Here is a 23,079-nt window from a genome sequence, read left to right as displayed (position 1 = left end):
TCCGCAAAATGACTACTTTGAAACAGGATATTTTGTCTTTGTTGTTAGTTTTCCCATAAGTTCTGTTGAGCTGTATTTCCATAAGCAGGAGTGGAGAACACCTTTTTTCTAAAGAATATATCTGCCCCTGTTGAAGCAAATGTCATTTTCCCCATAGATTTTAAAAGCCATCTGAAGACATACCTTATAGCAGCTTCTCTTAACAAGGAATGTGGTCACACTTACTTTAAAAATTTCACGTTATTGTGCAGACCAACATTTAGTCTCAAATAAATTTATACAACAAAAATTGCATATAAATTTGACGTTTTCTTCTTCTTTTATATCTCTGCTTCTATAAAGTTTGTGTGATATTTTGTTTATAAAATATAAGTTTTCTGAAAAACATTTTTTTTAAAAACTCCTTTAATAATCCCTGAGCAGTGTTACACAAGTCGGGGGGGGGGGATCTACCGTGACAAGTTTCCCAAATTCACTGGGCCACAGAGCCCTTTTATCCTGATGAGCCTATTAACACCTCCCAAAACAGTACCCCATGGAATACCAGTTTAGGAAACACGAATTGGATACCTCTATGATTTTTTTTTTTCTGTTTTCAGAATTCTCTGAGGTTAGGTCTCTTCTCTAATAACCTCAGCTATGTGAATCATAACATAAAACTGAAAGTAGGGCTTCCCTGGTGGCGCAGTGGTTGAGAGTCTGCCTGCCGATGCAGGGGGCGCGGGTTCGTGCCCTGGTCCGGGAGGATCCCACGTGCCGCGGAGCGGCTGGGCCCGTGAGCCATGGCCGCTGAGCCTGCGCGTCCGGAGCCTGTGCTCCTCAACGGGAGAGGCCGCAGCAGTGAGAGGCCCGCGTACCGCAAAAAAAGAAAAAAAAAAAATTCAAAACTTAAAGTAAACAAGTACTACTGACCGTTTATTTCAAGTAAACAAGCAATACTGTAATGTTCTCCTTATTTGGGGGAGACGAATTGAAGCGTACCTTACACATACTCATGCATTTACTTTAGAATGAAAATATTCATTATGGCTTTTCATATTTACACAGATTCATACTGAAATAAATGTAGATGTGTGTGTGTTTAGTATACATATACATATTTCCTAGCTCTGTCCACTGAGAGGACCTAGAAACAATGACACCCCAGTAGCAATGAGCACACCCACCACCAAGATCATGGTTTCTAAATTCATCCTCCAATAGAAGGAACTAGTGCTTTTTGGAAAAAAGGTTGATTCCAGGGTTGGGGCAAGGAAAATGCAAGATGAGCTTAGAAAAAGAAGGAAGTGCCATAACGTGAGGAGGTACAAACAAATGATAGAGCGTGTTGAAAGGGTACGGGAGCCAGCCTGACTATGCTCCTAGTGGCCAAAGCTGGAACAATCTGAGCAACAAAATTAATAATGACAGTATCAGATTATAACCCATAAAACAAAATGTGTACAAGCTCATTCTAATATAAATAAGTGGGGGAGAAGGAACAACTCTTCCCTAGAGAGGAATTCCAATTAATAAACATAGGCATGAAGGAAATAGAAAATCTCCAGTAAGCAAATACCACATTAGTAACTGCTGCTGGCAAGAATCCTCCATAGATGCTAGAACGAGTGTGCAAAAGTATGAGAAACAGGATATATTCATAGTCTCAAAGTATCTCCCCAAGATATTTGTTAGCTACAAAAGGTAAAACAGTAACTTAAAATGGAGAAACCTGACAAGTACCACTTTAACCAAGAGGTCAAGGTTAGCAACACCAGTTATAAAATATATTGGCATCATGTACCTCCTGATATGGTACGTGGTAGAAGATGTAACATTACTTCTGAGGTATCCTTGCCGTAACTGCATTACCTCAGTTTAATCAAAGAAAACACAAACCCAAATTGAAGGACATTCCACAAAGTAACCGGTAAGTTCTTTTCAAAAGTGTCGAGATCATGAAACACAATAAAAAACTACATTAGAGAAGACTAAGCTAGTCTCATCTCATAAATTCACTGGATCGCTATAGGAAATTGGAAAGTTAAACAGGAAAACAAGCAATTTCAAGTAAGATCTGTAATTTACTTAATCGTATTATAACAATCTTAATTTCCTGGTTTTGATCATCATACTGTGGTTAGTTAAGATGTTAACATTAGGGAAAGCTAGTGAAGCATATATAGGAATTCTCTGTACTATTTTTGTAACTTTTCTTTAAGTCTAAAATTAGTTCAAAATTTTTAAAAGTTAAAAAAAAGTTCATTAGCCAAGTATCTATAACTCGATTCCTGTGCATATCAATGATATTAATAACACTAATGGTAATAATAATGTGATAAAAAAATTTTTTAACTTTCAATTTCTGATCACTTTTAATGTACCAGGAGTTGTAGTAGGACCTTGTATGTGTTCCTTCCTCTGTGTGTGTGTGTTTCCTTTTAACCTTTACAACACAAGATCATAAAGCTAAGCAACATGACCAAAGTAATTTTGCTGGTAAATAGCAAGAGATATGACATCAACTTTTGCTATAACCTAGCAGAGAGGATGAAAGTAAATTACTTACTGTTTGAAAGAGGCTAAATAGCAACCTAAACTTATAGGCAATGCTGAAGATCTGTGCTACACTACTTCTGTTTCTTGTTCATTTGTCTAAGACTTGAAGGCATGTCAACAATGCAGAAATTCAAGAATATAAATTAATTAACACCATGCATGAATAATGTCCTCTTTACTCTCTGAAATATTGTCTATAAAATTCCTCAGGGTTGCATGCATGCTTTGGAAGACTCTGCCAAGCACTTTCTCATAAATTTTATTTAATGCTCACAACCACTAAATGAGATAGGTTTCATTTTTGTTATTTTACAAACAAAAAGAAAAGTAAATCTCAAGGAGGCTGAGAGATTTTTCTTTTCCTCACACATCCCTCCACCCAATAGCCAACAAACCCAGTCATTTTTGTCCACTGAAATTAAGGTCAACTAACATCCAAGTTGTCCTTGAATGAGAAAATAAGTAATGAAAGTACGGGGTTGGTGGCTGGCAAGGGGGCAGGCAGATGGGAAGGAGGAAGACATTTTGGCTAATTAATAGTTAAAAATATGCTTCTAAACTCAGCTCAACCATTTTCTGTGACCTAGACAAGTTACTTGTTCTGCCTCCTTCTCCTCAACTGAAAAAAAAAAAAGAATTTCAGTAGTGTAGTGGGATGTCCCCCTGAACTCATGTCCATTCACAACTTCAGAATTTGACCTTGCTTGGAAATAGAGTCACTTAAGATGTAACTAGTTTATTTAAGATGAGGTCAAAATAAAATTAAAATTAAAAAAAAAAAAGATGAGGTCATACTTGGAGGTTCCTCAAAAAACTAAAAATAGAACTACCATATGACCCAACAATCCCACTCCTGGGCATATACCCAGAGAAAACCATAATTCAAAAAGATACATGCACCCCAATGTTCATTGCAGCACTATTTACAATACCCAGGACATGGAAGCAACCTAAATGTCCATCAACAGAAGAATGGATAAAGAAGATGTGGTACATATATACAATGGAATAGTACTCAGCCATAAAAAGGAACAAAATGGCGACATTTGCAGAGACATGGAGAGACCCAGAGACTGTCATACAGAGTGAAGTAAGTCACAAAGAGAAAAACAAATGTCATATAATATTGCTTATATGTGGAATCTAGAAAAATGGTACAGATGAACTTATTTGCAAAGCAGAAATAGAAACACAGATGTAGAGAACAAACTTATGGATACTGGGGGTGGGGGGGATTAACTGTGAGATTGGGATTGACATATATACACTACTATGTATAAAATAGATAACTAATGAGAACCTACTATATAGCACAGGGAACTCTACTCAGTGCTCTGTGGTGATCTAAATGGGAAGAAAATCCAAAAAAGAGGGGATATACGTATACGTGTAACTGATTCACTTTGCTGTACAGCATAAACTAACACAACATTGTAAAGCAACTATACTCCAATAAAAATTAATTTTAAAAAAAACAACAAAGAAAACAGTAAGATTTGCTCATCATAAACTATTAAAAAAAAATTTTTTTTTTTAAAAGATGAGGTCATACTGGAGTAGGGTGGCCCTTAACCCAATATGGCTAGTCTCCTTAGAAGAAGAGGAAGCAGAAACACACAGGGAGAGGACAATGTGACCTTGGAGACAGAGACTAGAATGATGCATCTACAAGCCAAGGAATGTAACCATCAGAAGCTAGAAAAGCCAAGAAAGGACTCTCCCCTGCCGGTTTCAGAGGGAGCGTGGCCCTGATGACACCTTGATTTCAGACTTCGACCTTCCAGAACTGTTAGAATTTGTGTCTGTTATTTTAAGCCACAGAGTTTGTGATACTTTGTTATGCATGCAGCCCTAGGAAATGTATACAATTGCTTAGTTTACAAAAAGGTCGTGTTTCTGCCCTCCGAAAGTTTGCATTACTAAATAAATGGATAGAGTCAACATAGGTACACTTTTAAGTATCTGTGCTGGCTATTCACCATTTACACACACTCTCCTCCATTCCCTACCCTTCTGTGTGGCCTGGAGGGGCTGATTATGAAGGACTGCAATGTCCAGGCTCCTTTGCCCTTAGCTTCTGGTTGGGTTTGGCCAAAGGGTGACAACAACTGGGAACTGGAAGAGAGGACATGGAAGGTTGGATATTTCCTGCTCTCTCCTGCCTCAATGTTCTGGCAATGTCTTCATATCTCTACTACTACAGCTCCTGCTGGGCCCCCTGCCCAACTCACAACTGCCATCTGCAGCTCTGAGATCCATGATACAATTTCCTCCCCTGCTCCTTCAGGCCTTCGTGTGGAACAGCTTCCCTCTGCTGACAGTCCCTGAGAGCCTCAACACCCCTATTGGTTCCTTTTATCCCTGCCTATTATGGGCTGCTTGCTTCTGTCCCCCTACCCCCCGAATTTCATATGCTGAAGCTCTAACCCACAATGTGATGGTATTTGGAGGTGGGACATTTGGGAGGTAATTAGGTGTACATTAGGTCATGAGGGTGGGGTCCCCATAGTGGGATAAGTGCCCTTTTAAGCAGAGAAAGAAAGACCAGAGGGACTTACCTGGTGGTCCAGTGGGTAAGACTCTGCGCTCCCAATGCAGGGGGTCTGGGTTTGATCCCTGGTCAGGGAACTAGATCCCACATGCATGCTGCAACTATGAGTCTGCATGCCGCAACTAAGAAGTCTGCATGCTGCAACTAAAAGATACCGCATGCCTCAACAAAGATCCCATGTGCCGCAACTAAGACCCGGCACGACCAAAATAAATAAATTTTTTTAAAAAAGAGCGAGAGGGAGACCAGAGCTTTCGTCCACCTCCATGCGAGGAGAAAGAGGGCAGTCATCTGCAAGCCAGGAAAAGAGCCCTCACCAAGGTTCTGGTCTTAGACTTCCCAGCCTACAGAACTGTGAGAAATAAACATCTGTACTTTCAGCCACTTAATCTATGATATTTTTATAGAAGCTCAAGCTAAGACACTGACTCACCTGGGTTAACAGTCCCTTCATTAAATTGTCTTCAAAATCCTGGCTGAGTGTATCTTAGATTTTCCTTCCAAGACCCTGACTAACAGATCGGCTATAATGTAAAACCAAACAGATATAAACCTGGCCAATGCTGGACTCTGTCAGGGTGACTCATACCTGCAGTTTTCCCTTCTAGGCAATGGATTTTTTAAATTATTGTATGAGTTACAAGGGTCCATTCAGGTCTATCCAACCTAGAAAACTACCTTTATGAATAACTCGAGAACTGCTTTAACTCTGGGCTCTACGAAGACCACAAAATAATGCATTAAAAATGATTATAACATTGTAAATCAACTATACGCCAATAAAATTTGTTTTTAAAAGTGACTGGGCCCAACACTCTACAAAATACATGCCCAGTTCTCCTCAAAACTGCCAAGGTCATGAAAAACAAAGAAAGATTGAGAAACTGTCACAGACTACAGGAGGCACAACAACTAATTCAATGTCGTGGTATCCTAAACTGAACTGTAGAACAGAAAAGGGACATTACCCTATTTTCTGTGTTTCTTGAATGGAGCACTTAGGTTATTGAAATGAACCTTTGGTTTCAACCAGAGTGGGATACGTCTGGGGAGACCCTGAGAAATAGTCCCATGGAGAGCAGCTTCAGATGGAACACAGACTCCTTCAGACATCTGGACGTAAGACCCAGCCTTTAAGCCCTCATCCTTTTCATTCTCCAAGCTACAAAATGGGTCCATCTCATCAGGTATTAACCCTTAGCAAAGAGCAGTGGACATGAAGGGTATCTGGGGCCACGGTAAGAATAAGCTCACACGGGCCCTTCACAGTATGGACAGCATCTCACAGTCTCTTTTACCTCTCCAAATTCCTTGCAGAGGTAGGGCCAGCACACACATTTTTGTTGATGCTGCTAACAGAAAATGAGATCCTACACAGAAACACACACAGCAGGGACTTGTCTCCTATATACACCTGTATTCCCTTGGCCTGGTTAGTGTCTGTATAGTAGGCACTCAATAATCACTTATTTGGTGAATTAATTAGTTTATCAATCAACTGCTGCCCATTGGCACTGATGACATCTTAAGAAAAGGTGTTACAAGGTCCCCATCCAACAGTCTCAAAGTTTTATTCACATTTTTATGTTTTTTATTTGGACCTCTCCACCTCATTCAAATAGTCACTATATGTCCCAAATATACGTCACAAAAGAAGAATTCCGTGATCTTGTTATTATTTTTCCATTGATTAAAAAATAATAACAATTGATGATTTTTGACAAGGTTGCTAATATCAAAGGGGAAAGAACAGTCTCTTCAACAAATGGTGTTGGGAAAACTAGACATCCAAAGGGAAAAGAATGAAGTTAGAACCTTATCTTACAGCATACACAAAAACTAACTAAAAATGGATTAAAGACTTAAAAATCTAAAACTGTAAAACTCCTAAGAGAAAACACAGGGAAAAAGCTTTATGACATTGGACTTGGCAATGATTTCTTGGATATGACAGCAAAAGCACAGGCAACAAAAGCAAAAGTAGACAAATGGGATTACATCAAACTTTAAAATTTTGTGCATGAAAAGACACAATTAACAGAGTTAAAAGCCAACCTATGGAATGAGAGAAAATGTTTGCAAATCATGAATCTGATAAGGAGTTAATATCCAGAATATATAAAGAACTCCTATAACTCAACAACAAAAAATCAAATAACCTGATTTTAAAATGAGCAAAGGACTTGAATAAACATTTCTCCAAAGATGATATGCCCACAGCCAACAAGCATATGAAAAGATGCTTAACATCACTAATCTTAAGGGAAATGCAAGTCAAAATCATACAGAGGTACCACCTCACACCCATTAGGATGGCTACTATTAAAAAAAAAAAAACAGAAAACAACAAGTGTTGGTGAGAATAAGGAGAAACTGGAACACTTGTGCACTGTTGGTGGGATTGTAAATGGTAAAAAACATGTAAAACACCATAAAAAACAGTTACGGCAGGTCCTCAAAAAATTAAAAATAGAACTACCATGTGACCCAGCAACCTACATCTGGATATATATTCAAAAGAATTGAAATTTTAAAAAAAAGAATTGAAATCAGGTTCTTGAAGAGGTATTTGCACACCCATGCTTTAGCACTATTCACAATAGCCAAAGATGGAAGCAACCCAAATATCAATTGATAGATGAATGGATGAACAAAATGTGGTATATACATACAATGGAATATTATTCAGCCTTAAAAAGGAGGGAGATCCTGTCAAGTGCTATACAACATGGATGAACCTCAAGGGCACTATGCTAAGTGAAATAAGCCAGTCACAAAAGAAGACAAATACAGCATGATTCCACTTATATCAGGTATCTTAAGTAGTCAAACTCGTAGAAACAATAAATAAATGGTGGCTACCAGGGGCTGGGGAGAGAAAGGAAAAGGGTGTTTTTCTTCAATGGGTAAAAATGTCCATTTTGCAAGATGAAAAGGTTCTACAAATCTATTTCACATCAGTATGAATATACTGAACACTACTGAACTGTATACTTAAAATGGTTAAGATAGTAAATGTTATGGTTTTTTAAAAAAATAAATTTTGAATTCATTGATATTTGGGGGTTGGGGGGAAGGCGTATTTCCTTGTTTGGGGCCTGTGCTAGAATCTTTGTCTCCCAAGGTCCATTTCCACATCACCTCTTGACCTCATGGCCATCTCCTTGCTCCTGGTCCCTCGCTTCATTTGTTTACCTCTCACTCATGGCTGTTGAACCTGTCTCTTGTATTCACTGATCATCTGGCCTTCACCTCTCCCTTTCTTTCTTGCCCACAAATCCTACAGGATTTGGTCTTCTTCTAAGTACGCCAGGGAATCCCCTGGAAGCTGAATGTGAATAGCCAGTAATCAACTTATTAAATCAGACCCTTAACAATATTCTGCATTCAAGATATTAATGTCGAGTTTAAAGAGATTGATAAAACACCTAATGCAAAAAGTGTCATATTACAAAAGCACTTTAAAAATTATTCCAAACATGAAATAGCATTTAAACCCCATTATACTAACAGTCTTATGATATTAACTTCCACGCATTATCTGGTGGGAAGGTAAATTGGTACAAATCTTTAGAAAAGTAACTTGGCAATATGTTTTGAGAATCACAGAAATATCCATGCCCTTTAACCTATTAACCCCATTTCCAGGAATCTGCTCGAAGTATACTATAAAAGAAAAAAAAGGCTTATGTATAAAAGATGTTTATTTCCAAGTTATTTATGTAACTGCTGGTGGACATAATCAAAACATACTTTGTTTTTCTCCCACCATCCCTCCAAAAATTTATTCATTTGAGGGGGAGTGCCATTAGGAGGAAAAAAGGGGCTTGTCCTTGACTCCAGATGACAACTATTGCAGGACCATGCCTGCTCTGGTCACTTCCAAGTAATGACAGTCTGATGTCACATCAAGTCACAAACATGGTCTTAATAGAGTAATTGCATGTGTCAGGTCATTATATTAATCAACAATTCAGTTTCATCCCAACGCTTTCCCCCCCCTTCCCAGCTAGAGCCAGTTGTTCAGTGAGAGGTGTCGGGGTGGGGGAAGGGAGTCTCATATGCAATTTCTGCTCCCTTCCACGACTCTTTCACATTCCCTCCCCCACTCACTAGCTGCTGTTCTGGATCCCATGTCAAAGTACCAATGGTGTAGACGGAAATGGTTATGCCTGGAAATACTTTAATTGGCTTGTGACTGGCACCATCGTAAGCCAACTTCGTGCTCTCTGGGCTTCGAAGCTATAAAAAACTGCCTTGTGCACTTGTGCACTTTTCTTGCTTGTGCACTTTTCATGGGATCTCTGGAGATCCCCATCTCTGGGAACCGCTCCAGTTTTAATTCTCAGGACAAAGGAGAAGCATTCCCTCTCAGCTGCCACCACCCCCTCTGCCCCAGGCTCCCTGGCAATCCTCTCCATTCAGACTTCATCATTTGATTTCCTCTCACCCTCCCAGAAAGTATGCTGGGCAGGACTTAAAATGACTCCCACTGGGACTGGATAAACTGTATATAGGTATACGATTAAATACTACTAAGCTATAAAAAAGAATGAACTATTGATACATGCAACAGCATGGCTGGAACTCAAAGCTGTTATTTCTGCTGAGTGAAAAAAGCCAATCTCAAAAGGTTACACACTGCATGATTCTACTATGTAACACTCTTGAAAACGATAAAATTATAGTGATGGAGAAGAGATTAGTCATTGCCAGGGAATAGGGTCCACTGGAGGGTCTGACTGCAAAGATGGAATGTGAGGGAGTTTCTTCCTAGTTACAGGACAACTATGTATCCTGCTATGGTGGTAATTACATAAATCTACAAATCTATACATGTGATAAAATTTCATAGTAATACATACACACGTGAATGTAAAAAATGATAAAAACCAAGACACTGTACCAATGTCAATGTCAATTCCCTAGTTTTGAAAATGCACTATGGTTATATAAGATGTTATCATTGGGAAAAGCTGGGTGAAGGGCACACGGGAACTCTCTGTTTTATTTTTGCAACTTCTTGTGAGTCTTAGAGGACTTTTTTAAAATATATTTTTAAAAATAGCTCTAGCCTAGTACTCTCTCTCCCAAGTGACTCACATTTGAGTCCTAGGAAACACTCTCTCATCCTTTGCCCCAACAAACCCTGGGAGGGCAAAACCAAACACCACCCTCTGTGTCCTGCTGCCACAGGCAAGTCTAGCCACTTCTCTTTTCCCCCAACAGTAGAAAAAAAAATCTCAAGCTCAATATGTGGTCCTGAGGAAGCCCCCATCACACACTTTCAGGTAAGGAGGTAGCATCCAGGCCTTTCCCCTGGGGAGGGAGGGAGGAGTCCCAACATGCAATGCTCTCTCCAATAGCATCTCTCCACCCTCCGTCCATTTCCACACGCCCACTTGTGTATTCAGTCTGGCTGCAGGGATCCAGGACTTAGACGACAGGTCCATGAGAATTCCCCTGGTGTAGTGGATGCTGTGGTCTCTGCCCAGATCTCCCCACAGGACTGAGGCCCTCACTGCCACCCTGAGTCTCTTTGAAAATTGGTCTAAACTAGCTATCTTACCCAAGGTCATGGCCACTTCCCAGGGGCAATCTGCATCCAATGACTGGTAAAAAGACCCAATCTCCTTGCCCCAATAGGGAACAATTCTGCAAGACCATCTCCAGAGCTAGCAGAGGGCCAGCTGAGGCCTTTGTAGTGACTGCATCAAAGTTCAACTATTCCTTCTTCCAGCGCTACTTCCTTTATTCCTCCATAGGTGTTGATCCCCAAACACTCTTCAATAAACCTCCTGTACAAAAATCTCCATCAGGAGGCTTTTCCGAGGAACCTGACCTGTGACACTTGGTGAGTGCCATACATGATTATCAGTCTCACTCTCACTTTGCAATCTGATATCTATTGAATTGGTGCCTGAGTCAAAATTGAGAAAGGAAAAGCCCCGCCTAACACCATGTTATGCTTATAACAGGAATAACCAAAGAGAAATTAATAAATCATGAAAAATCAGCTTCACGGGATAGTAAATAGCCAGTAAAAATTATGAACATTTTGTACCAAAATATTTCAGAAAAATGACGATGATCTAATATTAAGAGAATACAAAATTGATTCTGGATCAAAATAAAAGAAAAAGAAAAAGCAATAAAGGACATCTTGGCAATATTCGGGGAAATCTGAATATAGACAATGTATTAGATAATACGGTTTCATCAATATTAACTTCTTGGACATGATGATAATAGTATTGTGATTAGGCAGAAAACTGGTTTTGTTCTTAGGAAATCCTATTGAGAGAGAAAGAGAAAGAGAGAGAAACTCTTTCCGGTAAAGAGCAAGAACTCACGCCCTGTAGCAATGTTATTCCCATTCCTGTGCTCAATGCTCCCCCTTGTGTACCAAGAGAGCAGAATGCATTCATCAAAATGCATTTTAAAAACTCCCCTGCACAGTGGGAAAGCAAAGCTCCAAGACTTCTAGAGAAGGCAAAGTGTGGCACATTTTAATGCACTCTCTCCAAACCCCTGACCAACAGTGTAGTTCCCATTCCCCAGCTTGCTGTCCACGTGTCAAAACCTGAGCTTCAGTTCTGGTGGAGGGAGAGTGTGGTTGGCCAAGGGGTGGGGAGGAGGGTACCTACAGCCTTGCCTGTGAAGGTCATGGGCTCCAGAGTCAAATAACCCGGGGGCTAAATCCCACCTGGTTCACTTACTAGCTGGGTGATTAGCCCCATGGTCTAATTAAAGTTCAGTAAGTATTAATCAATTTTTATGATCTACTAACCTATTCTTGAGAGATCCTTAGAAGTCCTACTGCCTTGTAAAGCACAGTTTGAAAAATACTGCCCTGGAGTATCTGATTTGTAGAGCTTACTCTTGGGTGAGAACCCATCTTATGTTTTTCCTACAAAGCTAAGATTACTCATATTAAAAACAAAAAATAAATTAAAAAAAAAACTCCCCTTACATGCACTGAAAAGGACTATTTCGTTAGGTTTATCTTTCCTCATAAGTGATTTCCAGAAAAAGTATCTTTTTAGTTCTCCACCAATTTTTCTGCTCGCCGCTGTGCCTCCTCTGGGTCTTCTGCTTTTGACCCTCTCACCATGGTCTCCTTTGAGGCAAGTCGCCCTCAGGGCCCAGGCCAGGATGTCTGGAGACTCTCGTCCTAGCTCCAATGTCGTGCACCTGTCTGCCTTTGCCTCCGCCTTCCTCTTGCTCCGTCTCTTCCTTTCAACAAATCCTCACTGAGCATCTGTCTGTGAAAGTCACTGTTCTTGTTGATCTTGGTTACAAAATGATCGGGATCATAGTTTCTGCCGTTTATTAGTTTATACTGGAGTCTAACTGGCCAGACTCTAGTAGGAAAGCCAGACATGTAAAAAGACTCAGGGAGTTGTTACAGCAGATACAAAACATGGTTAGCAGAAAATAACCTCAGGAGCCCACTGGGTTTAGAAGAGCTGAATTAAAATCCTAGATTTCCTACACACTGGATTTGTAAGCTTGAAGAAGTGAAATAACCTCTCTGGGCCTAGCTAGTATCATCTGTCAACTGCCTTAGGCTGGGAAAGCAGACCTTGAGACGGGGGATCCCAGGAAGCACAGCAAGGAGTGGGGAAGTGAGTCAGGAGAGGCAAGAAAGCAGATTGCTGAGCAGGTGTTGAGTGGCCAGCGGGGGCTCGACCCTGCTGGGGACGCCTGGGAGAGGGTGCAGCACCCCACTCAAAGCTCTACCCTTTGAGGAGAAAAAAAGCAGAAGCATTTACCCACCAGCTCCAGCACATCAGCAGCTGAAGGCTGCTCTGGGCGTGTTAAGTCCTCCCTGCTTCCAGCCTGCCTGAGCCAGGGCCAAGTGCATTAGGACCAGGGAAAGCCCTTCACGGACGCACAAGGGCTTCACTCAGGTGAGGAAGAGTAAGGGGAGATGGGCACTACAGGGGAGGGAGGGATTGACAGCATCTGCTACACCTTCTAGAAGAACTGTTTTGGCGGACAAATATGAGACTCGGGAAGCCCTGAGCAGAGTATGTGGCGGATGCATTAAACGCACCCGAACGTAAAAGTGTGATGAAGCATCTCCTCTATGCACCCCTGCATGATAGAGCATCTTAAGCATGTTCTTATCTCCTTGTTTCCTCATCAACCTTCAACTGGTGTGAGCCCAACCAAATCCTCAAAACAAAATCTCCCAGACCCATCCTTCCTCCCATTTCCATGATGGTCTCCATAGTCCTGACCCCCATCTGTTTGCATGCGGAGGCCTCTTCCCTCTGGTCTCCCCTCTGCCAGCCCCCACCTGACAATCACAGCTCAAGGACACCCTACAAGATGCTAGTTTCCCTACATCTCTCCCCTGTTTAAGAGCTTGCCCCCCGGCCCCTTTTTTTCCTACAAGATTAAGCCCTGAATCTCATCTTGAGGTTTGAGGCTCTCATGCAGTAAAGACACCCCACATTCCAAAGACAGGCCACCCCATTACTTCCCTAGGCTCTCACTTTTATAATCCACCCAGCATCTCAGCCCCGAGACCAGCTTGAGAAGCAGTGCCCTAATTTCGCCTTTGGATTTATTCCAATGTGACTGTACTGTCATCTTAGGGGCTAGTAATTCTGGAGTCATACCCAGGTTCAGATCACGTTCGTTTGAGTAGTAACTGTGCTCCTTTGGAAACATTGTCCACACGTGTTTCCTCATCTGGGAAACAGAGATAATAATAATCTCTACTTCATAAGGCTGTTGTAAGGATTAATCTTTTCTTTTTTTAAAATAAATTTATTTATTTATTTAATTTTGGCTGCATTGGGTCTTCGTTGCTGCACGCGGGCTTTCTCTAGTTGCAGGGAGCGGGGGTTACTGTTGTGGCGCGCAGGCTTCTCATCGCGGTGGCTTCTCTTGTTGCGGAGCACGGGCTCTAGGTGCACGGGCTTCAGTAGTTGTGGCTCGCGGGCTCTAGAGCACAGGCTCAGTAGTTCTGGCGCACGGGCCTAGTTGCTCCGCGGCATGTGGGATCTTCCCAGACCAGGGCTCAAACCCATGTCGCCTGCATTGGCAGGCGGATTCTTAACCACTGCGCCACCAGAGAAGTCCAAGGATTAATCATTTTATACACAATCAGTAGCTTTGACCAGTGCCTGCTACAAAATGAGTGCCCAATAAATGTTGGCTATCACTATGGGTTCCCGCAAGGGGTAATTTTAAGATTCTTAAGAGAAATCTAGAGACATCTACTAAGAAGGTTTTCTCTCTGCATGAGCTCATGCTTCCTGAGCCTTCCTGCACCCAAACTGCAGCTCAAAGCCATATAAGGCACCGAAACACCCTTCACCAGTGCACAAACAGCTCGTCAGCCAGTCATTTAAAGGTCTCACCTTTATTCACAGCAGCCAAATCAAAGGTTAGAACAGCTGGACAAAAGGCTAAGAGCAGTATAATAGAAAAACAATTTGGGGAATTCTTCCTCGTTCCTCAGTCTCTCGTCACGTGAACACTGCCAGCAATCTCTGTAAGTGTGCGCCACACATCCCGGTTTTTTGTGCTGCTGGTCAATGCAGCTTTCACTACAGACAACATCTGAGGCTGTACCTGTTAAAAGCTGTGTTTGTTTATTAAAAAAAAAAAGTCATGTGGGTAAATGTTTGAGTGAGAGAAGGTGTGGTTTATACATTTTTTATTTTTAATGAGTAATATATTCACGGGACTCACGACTCTTAAAAACACAAAGGGATATACGATGAAGTTTCCCTCCCTCCTCTGACACCAGCCACCCAGTTCTCCTGTCCAGAGGCCACTAACATTACCAGTTTGTTTTGGATGTTGGATATTCTTTCAGATATTCCACACAAATACATATTTTTTCTCTTTTAATGCACTTTTTCACTTGCTTTTTAAATTTAATTTTACTAAATATCTAATACATGCAAAAGAATATAACATAAGCTTAAGATAAAGAATAAAAACACCACTACTCAGCATAAGAAACATAACCTTCCTCATTTGTTTTCATAGCTTCATAATGCTTTCTTCCATAGCTATATCATAACTCATTTCATCAGTCCCCAGTGGGTGAGCCGGTAGGTGGTTTCCAATGTTTTGTTGTTACACTGAGTAACCTTGTTTATCCATCATCTTACATATGTGCAGTATATCTGTAAGATAAATTCCTAGAAGGGGAATTACTAAGCCAAAGGTATGCGCATAGGTCATTTTTTACAAATAAATTATCTGGATTGCCTTCCACAGAGTTTGAAACAAATTGATTTTTTTATTTTTGAAAATTTCCAAGATGCCTAGAAGTTTAATAAGTGGCAACATCATTTAATTGACAGAGCTAAGAGGATGGGAAAGCGAAAGGGTCACTTTAAAGTGACATTGTTTTTTAAAGGATGCACTAAATATCTTTTCTGTTTCACCCTGAGGTAATCATACAAAACAAGCCCTGGCTTCTCCTTCAATACTCAGTAAAGAGTCCAAGTATATACTTTATTCTGGTTTAATTCCTGTAAGGATTGATATTGTTCAGAACTGACCAAAATAATTATTTCCCGTAATGAGGTAATTATGTAATCAAGTTCAGCAACACTTCTTTGTAATTTTGTTTACTTAAAAATGCCTAATGCGGGGCTTCCCTGGTGGCGCAGTAGTTAAGAATCTGCCTGACGATGCAGGGTACATGGGTTTGAGCCCTGGTCTGGGAAGATCCCACATGCCACGGAGCAACTCAGCCCGGGCGCCAGAACTACTGAGCCTGTGCTCTAAAGCCCGCCACCCACAACTACTGAAGCCCTCACACCTGGAGCCTGTGCTCCACAAGAGAAGCCATAGCAACGAGAAGCCTGCGCACCTCAATGAAGAGTAGCCCCCGTTTGATGCAACTAGAGAAGGCCCGCGGGCAGCAACGAAGACCCAAGACAGTCAAAAATAAAATTTTTTTTAAATTAAAAAAAAAAGGCCTAATGCCTAAGATATTTAAGAAGTACATCTTGCATTCCAAGTTTTGAAATAAAAATCCCTGTTATATGTAAGTTCTCTTGACATTCAACAGCATCAGGAACAAGCAGGATGACTATTAACTAAAGTGTTTATCTGGAAATACAACCACTGTCAGATTATAGGAAGCTATGAAATGGAATTTGGCATTGGCGATTCATGTAAATAAGTACAGTGAGTTAAAGTGACTTACTCAAAGCCAACATTACTTCTAATCACGAATCCACTTACAGCAAAAGAAGTAAGTCAATGAAGTGGCGCCCCCAGGATTCTCTGGTTTTACAATGCTCCCCATAACCCAGAAGTAGCTGATCTTCTGGATGGTAGAATAAATGACCTATTGAAGGCTGAGGCACAGTACCAGCTGGGAGACACCACCTGGTGATACTGAGGTCCTGTCCTAAAGAATGCAGTAAGCCATGACGGTGCTGCCAGAATTCATGGGTCCAGGCACCAAGGGAGAGTAGTGAAGCATCTCTGGCTGCTACACCCAATGACCCTGCTCTCCAAATGTTTGCTTCCCTTCTCTGTGACTTTGAATCAAATCCTTTTCGGCTTCAAGCAGCAAGAGTGACTTCTGTTACCTGCAACTGAAGCCTGACTGGTATGCTTACTGAATCAGCATCCCTCAGGGAGGGTTCTGAGCATCTGCCTTTTTTTTTTTTTTAACAACCTCTCCAACAAATCTTAAGCTAAAAAAGTTTGAAATCAATTGATAAACATTGTTTGCAGTAACTACAAAGTTGGTTAATTCAGGTAGATAGCTTTGAAAGACACTTTGCCCAGGCCACGGGGAAACTGGATGCCCCATTCCTGCCCCACGATAGAGAGCACCTCTCTAGCAACTGGAATTTGCTTACAGAATGTGGAGATGAACTGGGAACTGGATAAAGATGATGGCAGCCTGGTCCTAACGTGGGATTATCTGGATTCAAACCTTGCCTCTGCCACTCACTAGCTATGTGGCTTTGGGTAAGTTACTTTAACTCACTGTGCTTTGGTTTCCCTATCTGCAACATGGGGAGAGTAACAGTTATCTACCTTACATTGTTGTTTTAAGGATTAAATGGGTTAATACACATACAGGACTTAGAAGGGCTATCTAGCACCTACTAGGCACACAGTTAAGTGTTAGCTATTCAAAACACGTTACCTTTCAGAGTTATGAAAAATTCCCTCTCTCTCTCTCAGACACACACACACAATCTCATCTGAGCCTCAAAATAACTCTTTCTTAAGTGAAGCAATGAAGGCCCAGAGAGGTTAAGTGACTTCCTCAAGGTCACACAGCAAGTGACTAACAAAGCACAGCTACAATGGGGACTAAGGACTCAAATCTGATTTTTCCTGTATTCTGAGTGCAGGCACTAGGTCTCCTCCACACCTGGCCCTGAGGAGGTCACACACAGCTCTGCACCCTGTGGGCCTTGGGTGGGAAGTGACTCATCCATTGCCCATGGTTCTAGAAACGGTGTGTGCCAGAACAGTGATGTTATTAACATTTTGCCCCTCAATTTCTTTTCAATGTTCTTCCCAGAAATGGCTCTAAAATACCAGATCCCCATGGAAACCACAGGAAAGATTGCCTACTGACTCTAAGTGAAATTCTGCTACGACTGCTCCCTTGATAACAAATGGATGTTATTAAAAGCCTGGCTCTAACAGACGCCTGCCGTAGCTCATGGTGAAAGCCATGCTCTCCTTGGACTGAGAGGGTGAAAGAAATAGTTACTTCTCTGATGCCAGGCTATGTGGTCAGCTTAGAAGGAAGGAAAAAGTAATGTGATCCCCAACTGTCACGACCAGACACACAGGACAAGGTGCTTTCAATATATGTTTGCAACAGGTGACCAGAGTGAGGAACCCACCAAGAATGTGACAGTGACAATGATTCAATCAACTCGTGATAATCTCTGCTATCTCTGGAAGTCATCTGTAATGTGCTTTCTAGACCAAAAGGTGAAAGAATAGTAAGGCTTAGAGTGGAGGCTTGCGAGACTGCTAAAGAAAAAGGACAGTACAACCTAAACGAGAATTATATACCTTTTCTAAACAGTACTGTTTGCAAAAGGACAGTATAATCTGAAAAAAGAACAAAATCCAGTCAAAGGGAAAAATGCAAAGAGCAAGAATTTAGCAGCACTTTACCAGCATTACCCAGAGATCCTGCAGGGGATGGGAGGAGACCTGACCTTCCAGACCCCTGCAGTAACAGGAATTGTTCCTTCATTAAATACTTGAGGCACGTTTGTTGCGTGCCTACACTGTGGCAGACACTGTACTAGGCAAGGCAGAGAGAGCTCACAGGCTAGTGAAAAGAAATAGAAAACAGACTTTACACAAATAAATACACAAAATCATTTCAGATAGTGATAATTGCTATGAAGGAAAAAAGTGGTGAAGTAGCCTGACGCTGACTGGGGCAGGCAGCTTCCGACACATGACCAGGGAAGGATTAGTTGACCTGTCAGGGAGCTAACAGCCAAGAGAAAATACGGGGCGAAAGGGTCAAATCAGAGCAAATGGAATGTGAGGTCCCTAAGGAAGGAATGAGTTCATCCTGCTCGGAGACAGAAACGTCACAGGGGAGGCAGGACGGGGAATGGCTGGGAGTGGTGGAGCTGGAATCACAGAGGCAGCCAATCAGACCCCGCAGGGCCTTGCGGGCCAGAGTAAGAACAGTGGATTTTACCTTAAGTACATGTTGAAGCCAGTGTGAAGTGGTGATGCTGGTGGTTTTAAAGAAGGGAAGTGAGATGATCTGGTTTATATTTTTAAAAGATCACTCTGGCTGCTTTGTGCAAAAAACACTGAAAGGTGGGAAGGGGACAAGGAAAAAAGGAGGGAACCTATGAGTGGTGGTGGCAAGGCTTCTCCACGACCCGGATGAAACACAGCCGGCCCGCTCTCCACCGGTTCCACATCTGTGCACTTTTTTTTTTCCTTATTTTTATTTATTTTTTTAATTGGGGTATAGTTGTTTTACAATGTTGTGTTAGTTTCCACCATACAGCGAAGTGGAGTTCCCTGTGCTATACAGCAGATTCTCATTAGTCATCTATTTTATTCATACTAGTGTATATATGTCAATCCCAATCTCCCAATTCATCCCGCTACCTTTTCCGCCCTTGGTGTCCATGCATTTGTTCTCTACATCTGTGTCTCTATTTCTGCCTTGCAAACAGGTTCACCTGTACCATTTTTCTAAATTCCACATATATGCGTTAATAGACGATATGTTTTTCTCTGACTTACTTCACTCTGTATGACAGCCTCTAGGTTCATCTGTGTCTCTACAAATGACCCACTTTTTATGGCTGAGTAATATTCCATTGTATATATGTACCACATCTTCTTTATCCATTTGCCTGTCAATGGGCATTTAGGTTGCTTCCATGACATGGCTATCGTAAATAGTGCTGCAATGAACACTGGGGTGCATGTCTTTTTTTTTTTGGTACACGGGCCTCTCACTGTTGTGGCCTCTCCCGTTGTGGAGCACAGGCTCCAGATGCGCAGGCTCAGCGGCCATGGCTCACGGGCCCAGCCACTCCACGGCACGCAGCATCTTCCCAGACCGGGGCACGAACCCGTGTCCCTTCATCAGCAGGCAGACTCTCAACCACTGCGCCACCAGGGAAGCCCACATGTGTCTTTTTAAGTTATGGTTTTCTCTGGATATATGCCCAGTAGTGGGATTGCTGGGTCATATGGTAATTCTATTTTTAGTGTTTTAAGGAACCTCCATACTGTTCTCCCTAGTAGCTGTATCAATTTACATTCCCACCAACAGTGCAAGAGGGTTCCCTTTTCTCCACACCCTCTCCAGCATTTGCTGTTTGTAGATTTTTTGATGATGGCCATTCTGACCAGTGTGAGGTGATATCTCATTGTAGTTTTGATTTGCATTTCTCTAATGATTAGTGATGTTGAGCATCCTTTCATGCGTTTGTTGGCCACCTGTATATCTTCTTTGGAGAAATGTCTATTTAGGTCTTCTGCCCATTTTTGGATTGGGTTGTTTTTTTGATATTGAGCTGCATGAGCTGCTTGTAAATTTTGGAGATTAATCCTTTGTCCGTTGATTCATTCACAAATATTTTCTCCCATTCTGAGGGTTGTCTTTTCATCTTATGGTTTCCTTTGCTGTGGAAAAGCTTTTAAGTTTCATTAGGTCCCATTTGCTTATTTTTATTTCCATTACTCTAGAAGATGGGTCAAAAAAGATCTCGCTGTAATTTATGTCAGAGAGGGTTCTTCCTGTTTTCCTCTAAGAGTTTGATAGTGTCTGGCCTTACATTTAGGTCTTTAATCCATTTTGAGTTTATTTTTGTGTATGGTGTTAGGGAGTGTTCTAATTTCATTCTTTTACATGTAGCTGTCCAGTTTTCCCAGCACCACTTATTGAAGAGGCTGTCTTTTCTCCATTGTATATTCTTGCCTCCTTTGTCATAGATTAGTTGACCACAGGTGCGTGGGTTTATCTCTGGGCTTTCTATCTTGTTCCATTGATCTATATTTCTGTTTTTGTGCCAGTACCATACTGTCTTGATTACGGTAGCTCTGTAGTACAGTCTGAAGTAATGGAGCCTGATCCCTCCAGCTCCATTTTTTCCCCTCAAGATTGCTTTGGCTATTCAGGGTCTTCTATGTCTCCATACAAATTTTAAGATTTTTTTTGGTTTTAGTTCTGTGAAGAATGCCATTGGTAATTTGATAGGAATTGCATTGATGAAATACAGCCGGCCCGCTATCCACAGGTTCCGCATTTGTGGATTTCAATCTGCAGCTTTCCACCCACGGTTGGTTGAGTCCACTGATGTGGAACCCATGGAGGGCCGACTGTATTGTGCCATTTTACATGAGGGAGCAACCATGGAGCGTGGTATCCGTGGGGGATCCTGGAAACAATCCCCCACAGGTACCAAGAGATGACTATACCTCTGGGGGTATCCAGCTTTCTTTCCTCCATCTTAATGCTGAGGAAGGCTGCATGAACCAAGGGATGGATCTAGTCAAGAACAGAGCAGTGTTTGCCCTGCATGAGAACAACAGGCCTAGAGGACAGGTCTCTGATGTCCCTAGAAGTCTCTCTGGAGGGCTAGAAATGGTAAATTTGTTCATTATAAAGGCAGAACTGGGTGACGGCCAGGTTCAGAGCTGTCCCCCTTGACCCATGTCCCCCTCCAGTACTGCCCCACTTCTCTGTTCCTTTTACCATACCACTCTGCCTCCTTCTTCCCTTTCCCTCCTGAACCATTCCAAGTAGGCTTTCATCCCCATCACTCCTCTGAACTTGCTCTGAAGACATTGCCGAAGCCAACGGTCATCTCAGTCCTCAGCTTACTCAACTGATCATCAACATCTGATGTGTCAGAGCCCTCTGTCCCTGCTGAATCACTTTCTTCTCTGAGCTTTCCTTGTCTTCTCTTCCCTCCCTGACCAACCCCTCCCTCTGTCCTCCTTCTGGTGTCCCTTCATCTCCTGACCTCTAAATGTAAAAGCTCCCAGGGCTATGTCCCCCTACTTCTTTTCTGTCTACACTCATTCTCTCAGTGATCTTCTGAGTCCTGTGCCTTTAAATACCGTCTATTAACTGAGGTCTCCCCATTTCATACTCCCAGCCTGAACATCTGCCCTGAATCCCAGTCTCCTTTATCCAACTCCTATCTGACATCTCCTCTTAGACATCGAACTGGCATCTCAAATTTAAGATTGTCCAAAATAAAACTCCTGACCTTCCTCCCCAGAAGCGGTCCACCCACCATCTTCTCCAATTCGGTAAACAGCAACCATTCTTCCACACACAGTATGTGTCCATTGTCTGTCTTCTCCACCAGAATGTGAGCTCTATGAGTGCAGGGGCTTGTTTTCTTCACTGCTCAATCACCAGGGCAGGAACAGTGCTTGCCACCTAGTAGGAGCTATTTGTTTGAAAGGATAAAACACTTCCTCAAGAAGCCTCCCAACCCCCTTTAACCAGCTAATTTCCCCCATTACATGTTCTCATAGAACTGGTACCATTCCTTGACAGCACTTTCACAGTTGCAATTGTACAGCCATCTGTGTGTGATTCTTTGATTGATGTCAGTCTCCATCATCAGCCTATAAGCTACAAGAGAGCAAAAGCTATTCTGGTTTCAGTTACCAGCATCTAACCTGGAGCCTAAGGTTATAGAGTAGGCCCTCAATAGATAAAAATAATAATAAATATTGTTAAATGAATAAATAGGTAATACAAGCTATGTGTCCTCTCTCCAGGAAAATATACTCATATATACACTCAATGTGTGTTAGGACTCCAGGTTAGGAACCCTTTGTCTTAGTCCATTTGGGCTGCTATAACAAAATACCACAGACTGGGTAGCTTATAAGCAACAGAAATTTATTGCTCACAGTTCTGGAGGCTGCAAGTCCAATCAGGGTGCCAGCATGGTTGGGTAAAATCACAGGTCGCAGACTTCTTGTTGTGTCCTCACAGAGCAGAAGGAGCTTCGGGGGATCTCTTTTCTAGCACCACTAACCCCATTCATGAGGGCCCCACCCTCCTAATCTAATCTAATCTAATCACACACACACACACACACACACACACACACACACACACACACACACACACACACACACACACACACACACCACCTCCTAATACCACCACCTCTGGGGGTTAGGATTACACCATATGAATTCGGGGAGTGGGGTGGGGGGATACAAATATTCAAGCCATAGCACCCTTGCTATATTACAAGGGGCTAAATTTACTCTGCAGTTCACCATGGTGAAATACAGGGGTATGGTGTATCGTTCCTTCCCTCTGTTTCTTCAGTCATGGCCCACAGGGAAGTAGATACCCTGACAAAATGTTCTCATTAGTTGGGACACTTCTGAATCCTCTTCTTAGAAACGGCACAAATAATGTCCAAACAGGATTGGGAGGGAGCACAGTGGGACAAAGGGCAAAAGAATAGGCTGAGAGAGAAGCCCTCCCACAGCGC

At 42.0% G+C, this 23,079-nt stretch overlaps 1 protein-coding gene across 1 annotated transcript in view; it reads right to left on the bottom strand.

Moving 5' to 3' along the window:
• Window positions 1–14,492: 14,492 nt before the first annotated feature.
• Window positions 14,493–23,079, bottom strand: part of NTAQ1 (N-terminal glutamine amidase 1) — a 28,540-nt gene continuing 19,953 nt past the window's right edge. The window contains exon 6 of the mRNA XM_059995158.1: window positions 14,493–14,690. Within this exon, the coding sequence (XP_059851141.1) occupies window positions 14,656–14,690 (35 nt within the window). The 3' untranslated portion in view covers window positions 14,493–14,655. The remainder of the gene's footprint in view (window positions 14,691–23,079) is intronic.

The sequence above is a fragment of the Delphinus delphis genome, chromosome 17, assembly GCF_949987515.2.
Source record: "Delphinus delphis chromosome 17, mDelDel1.2, whole genome shotgun sequence".
Lineage (NCBI taxonomy): Eukaryota > Metazoa > Chordata > Mammalia > Artiodactyla > Delphinidae > Delphinus > Delphinus delphis.
This window is presented reverse-complemented; position numbering and strand designations above follow the sequence as displayed.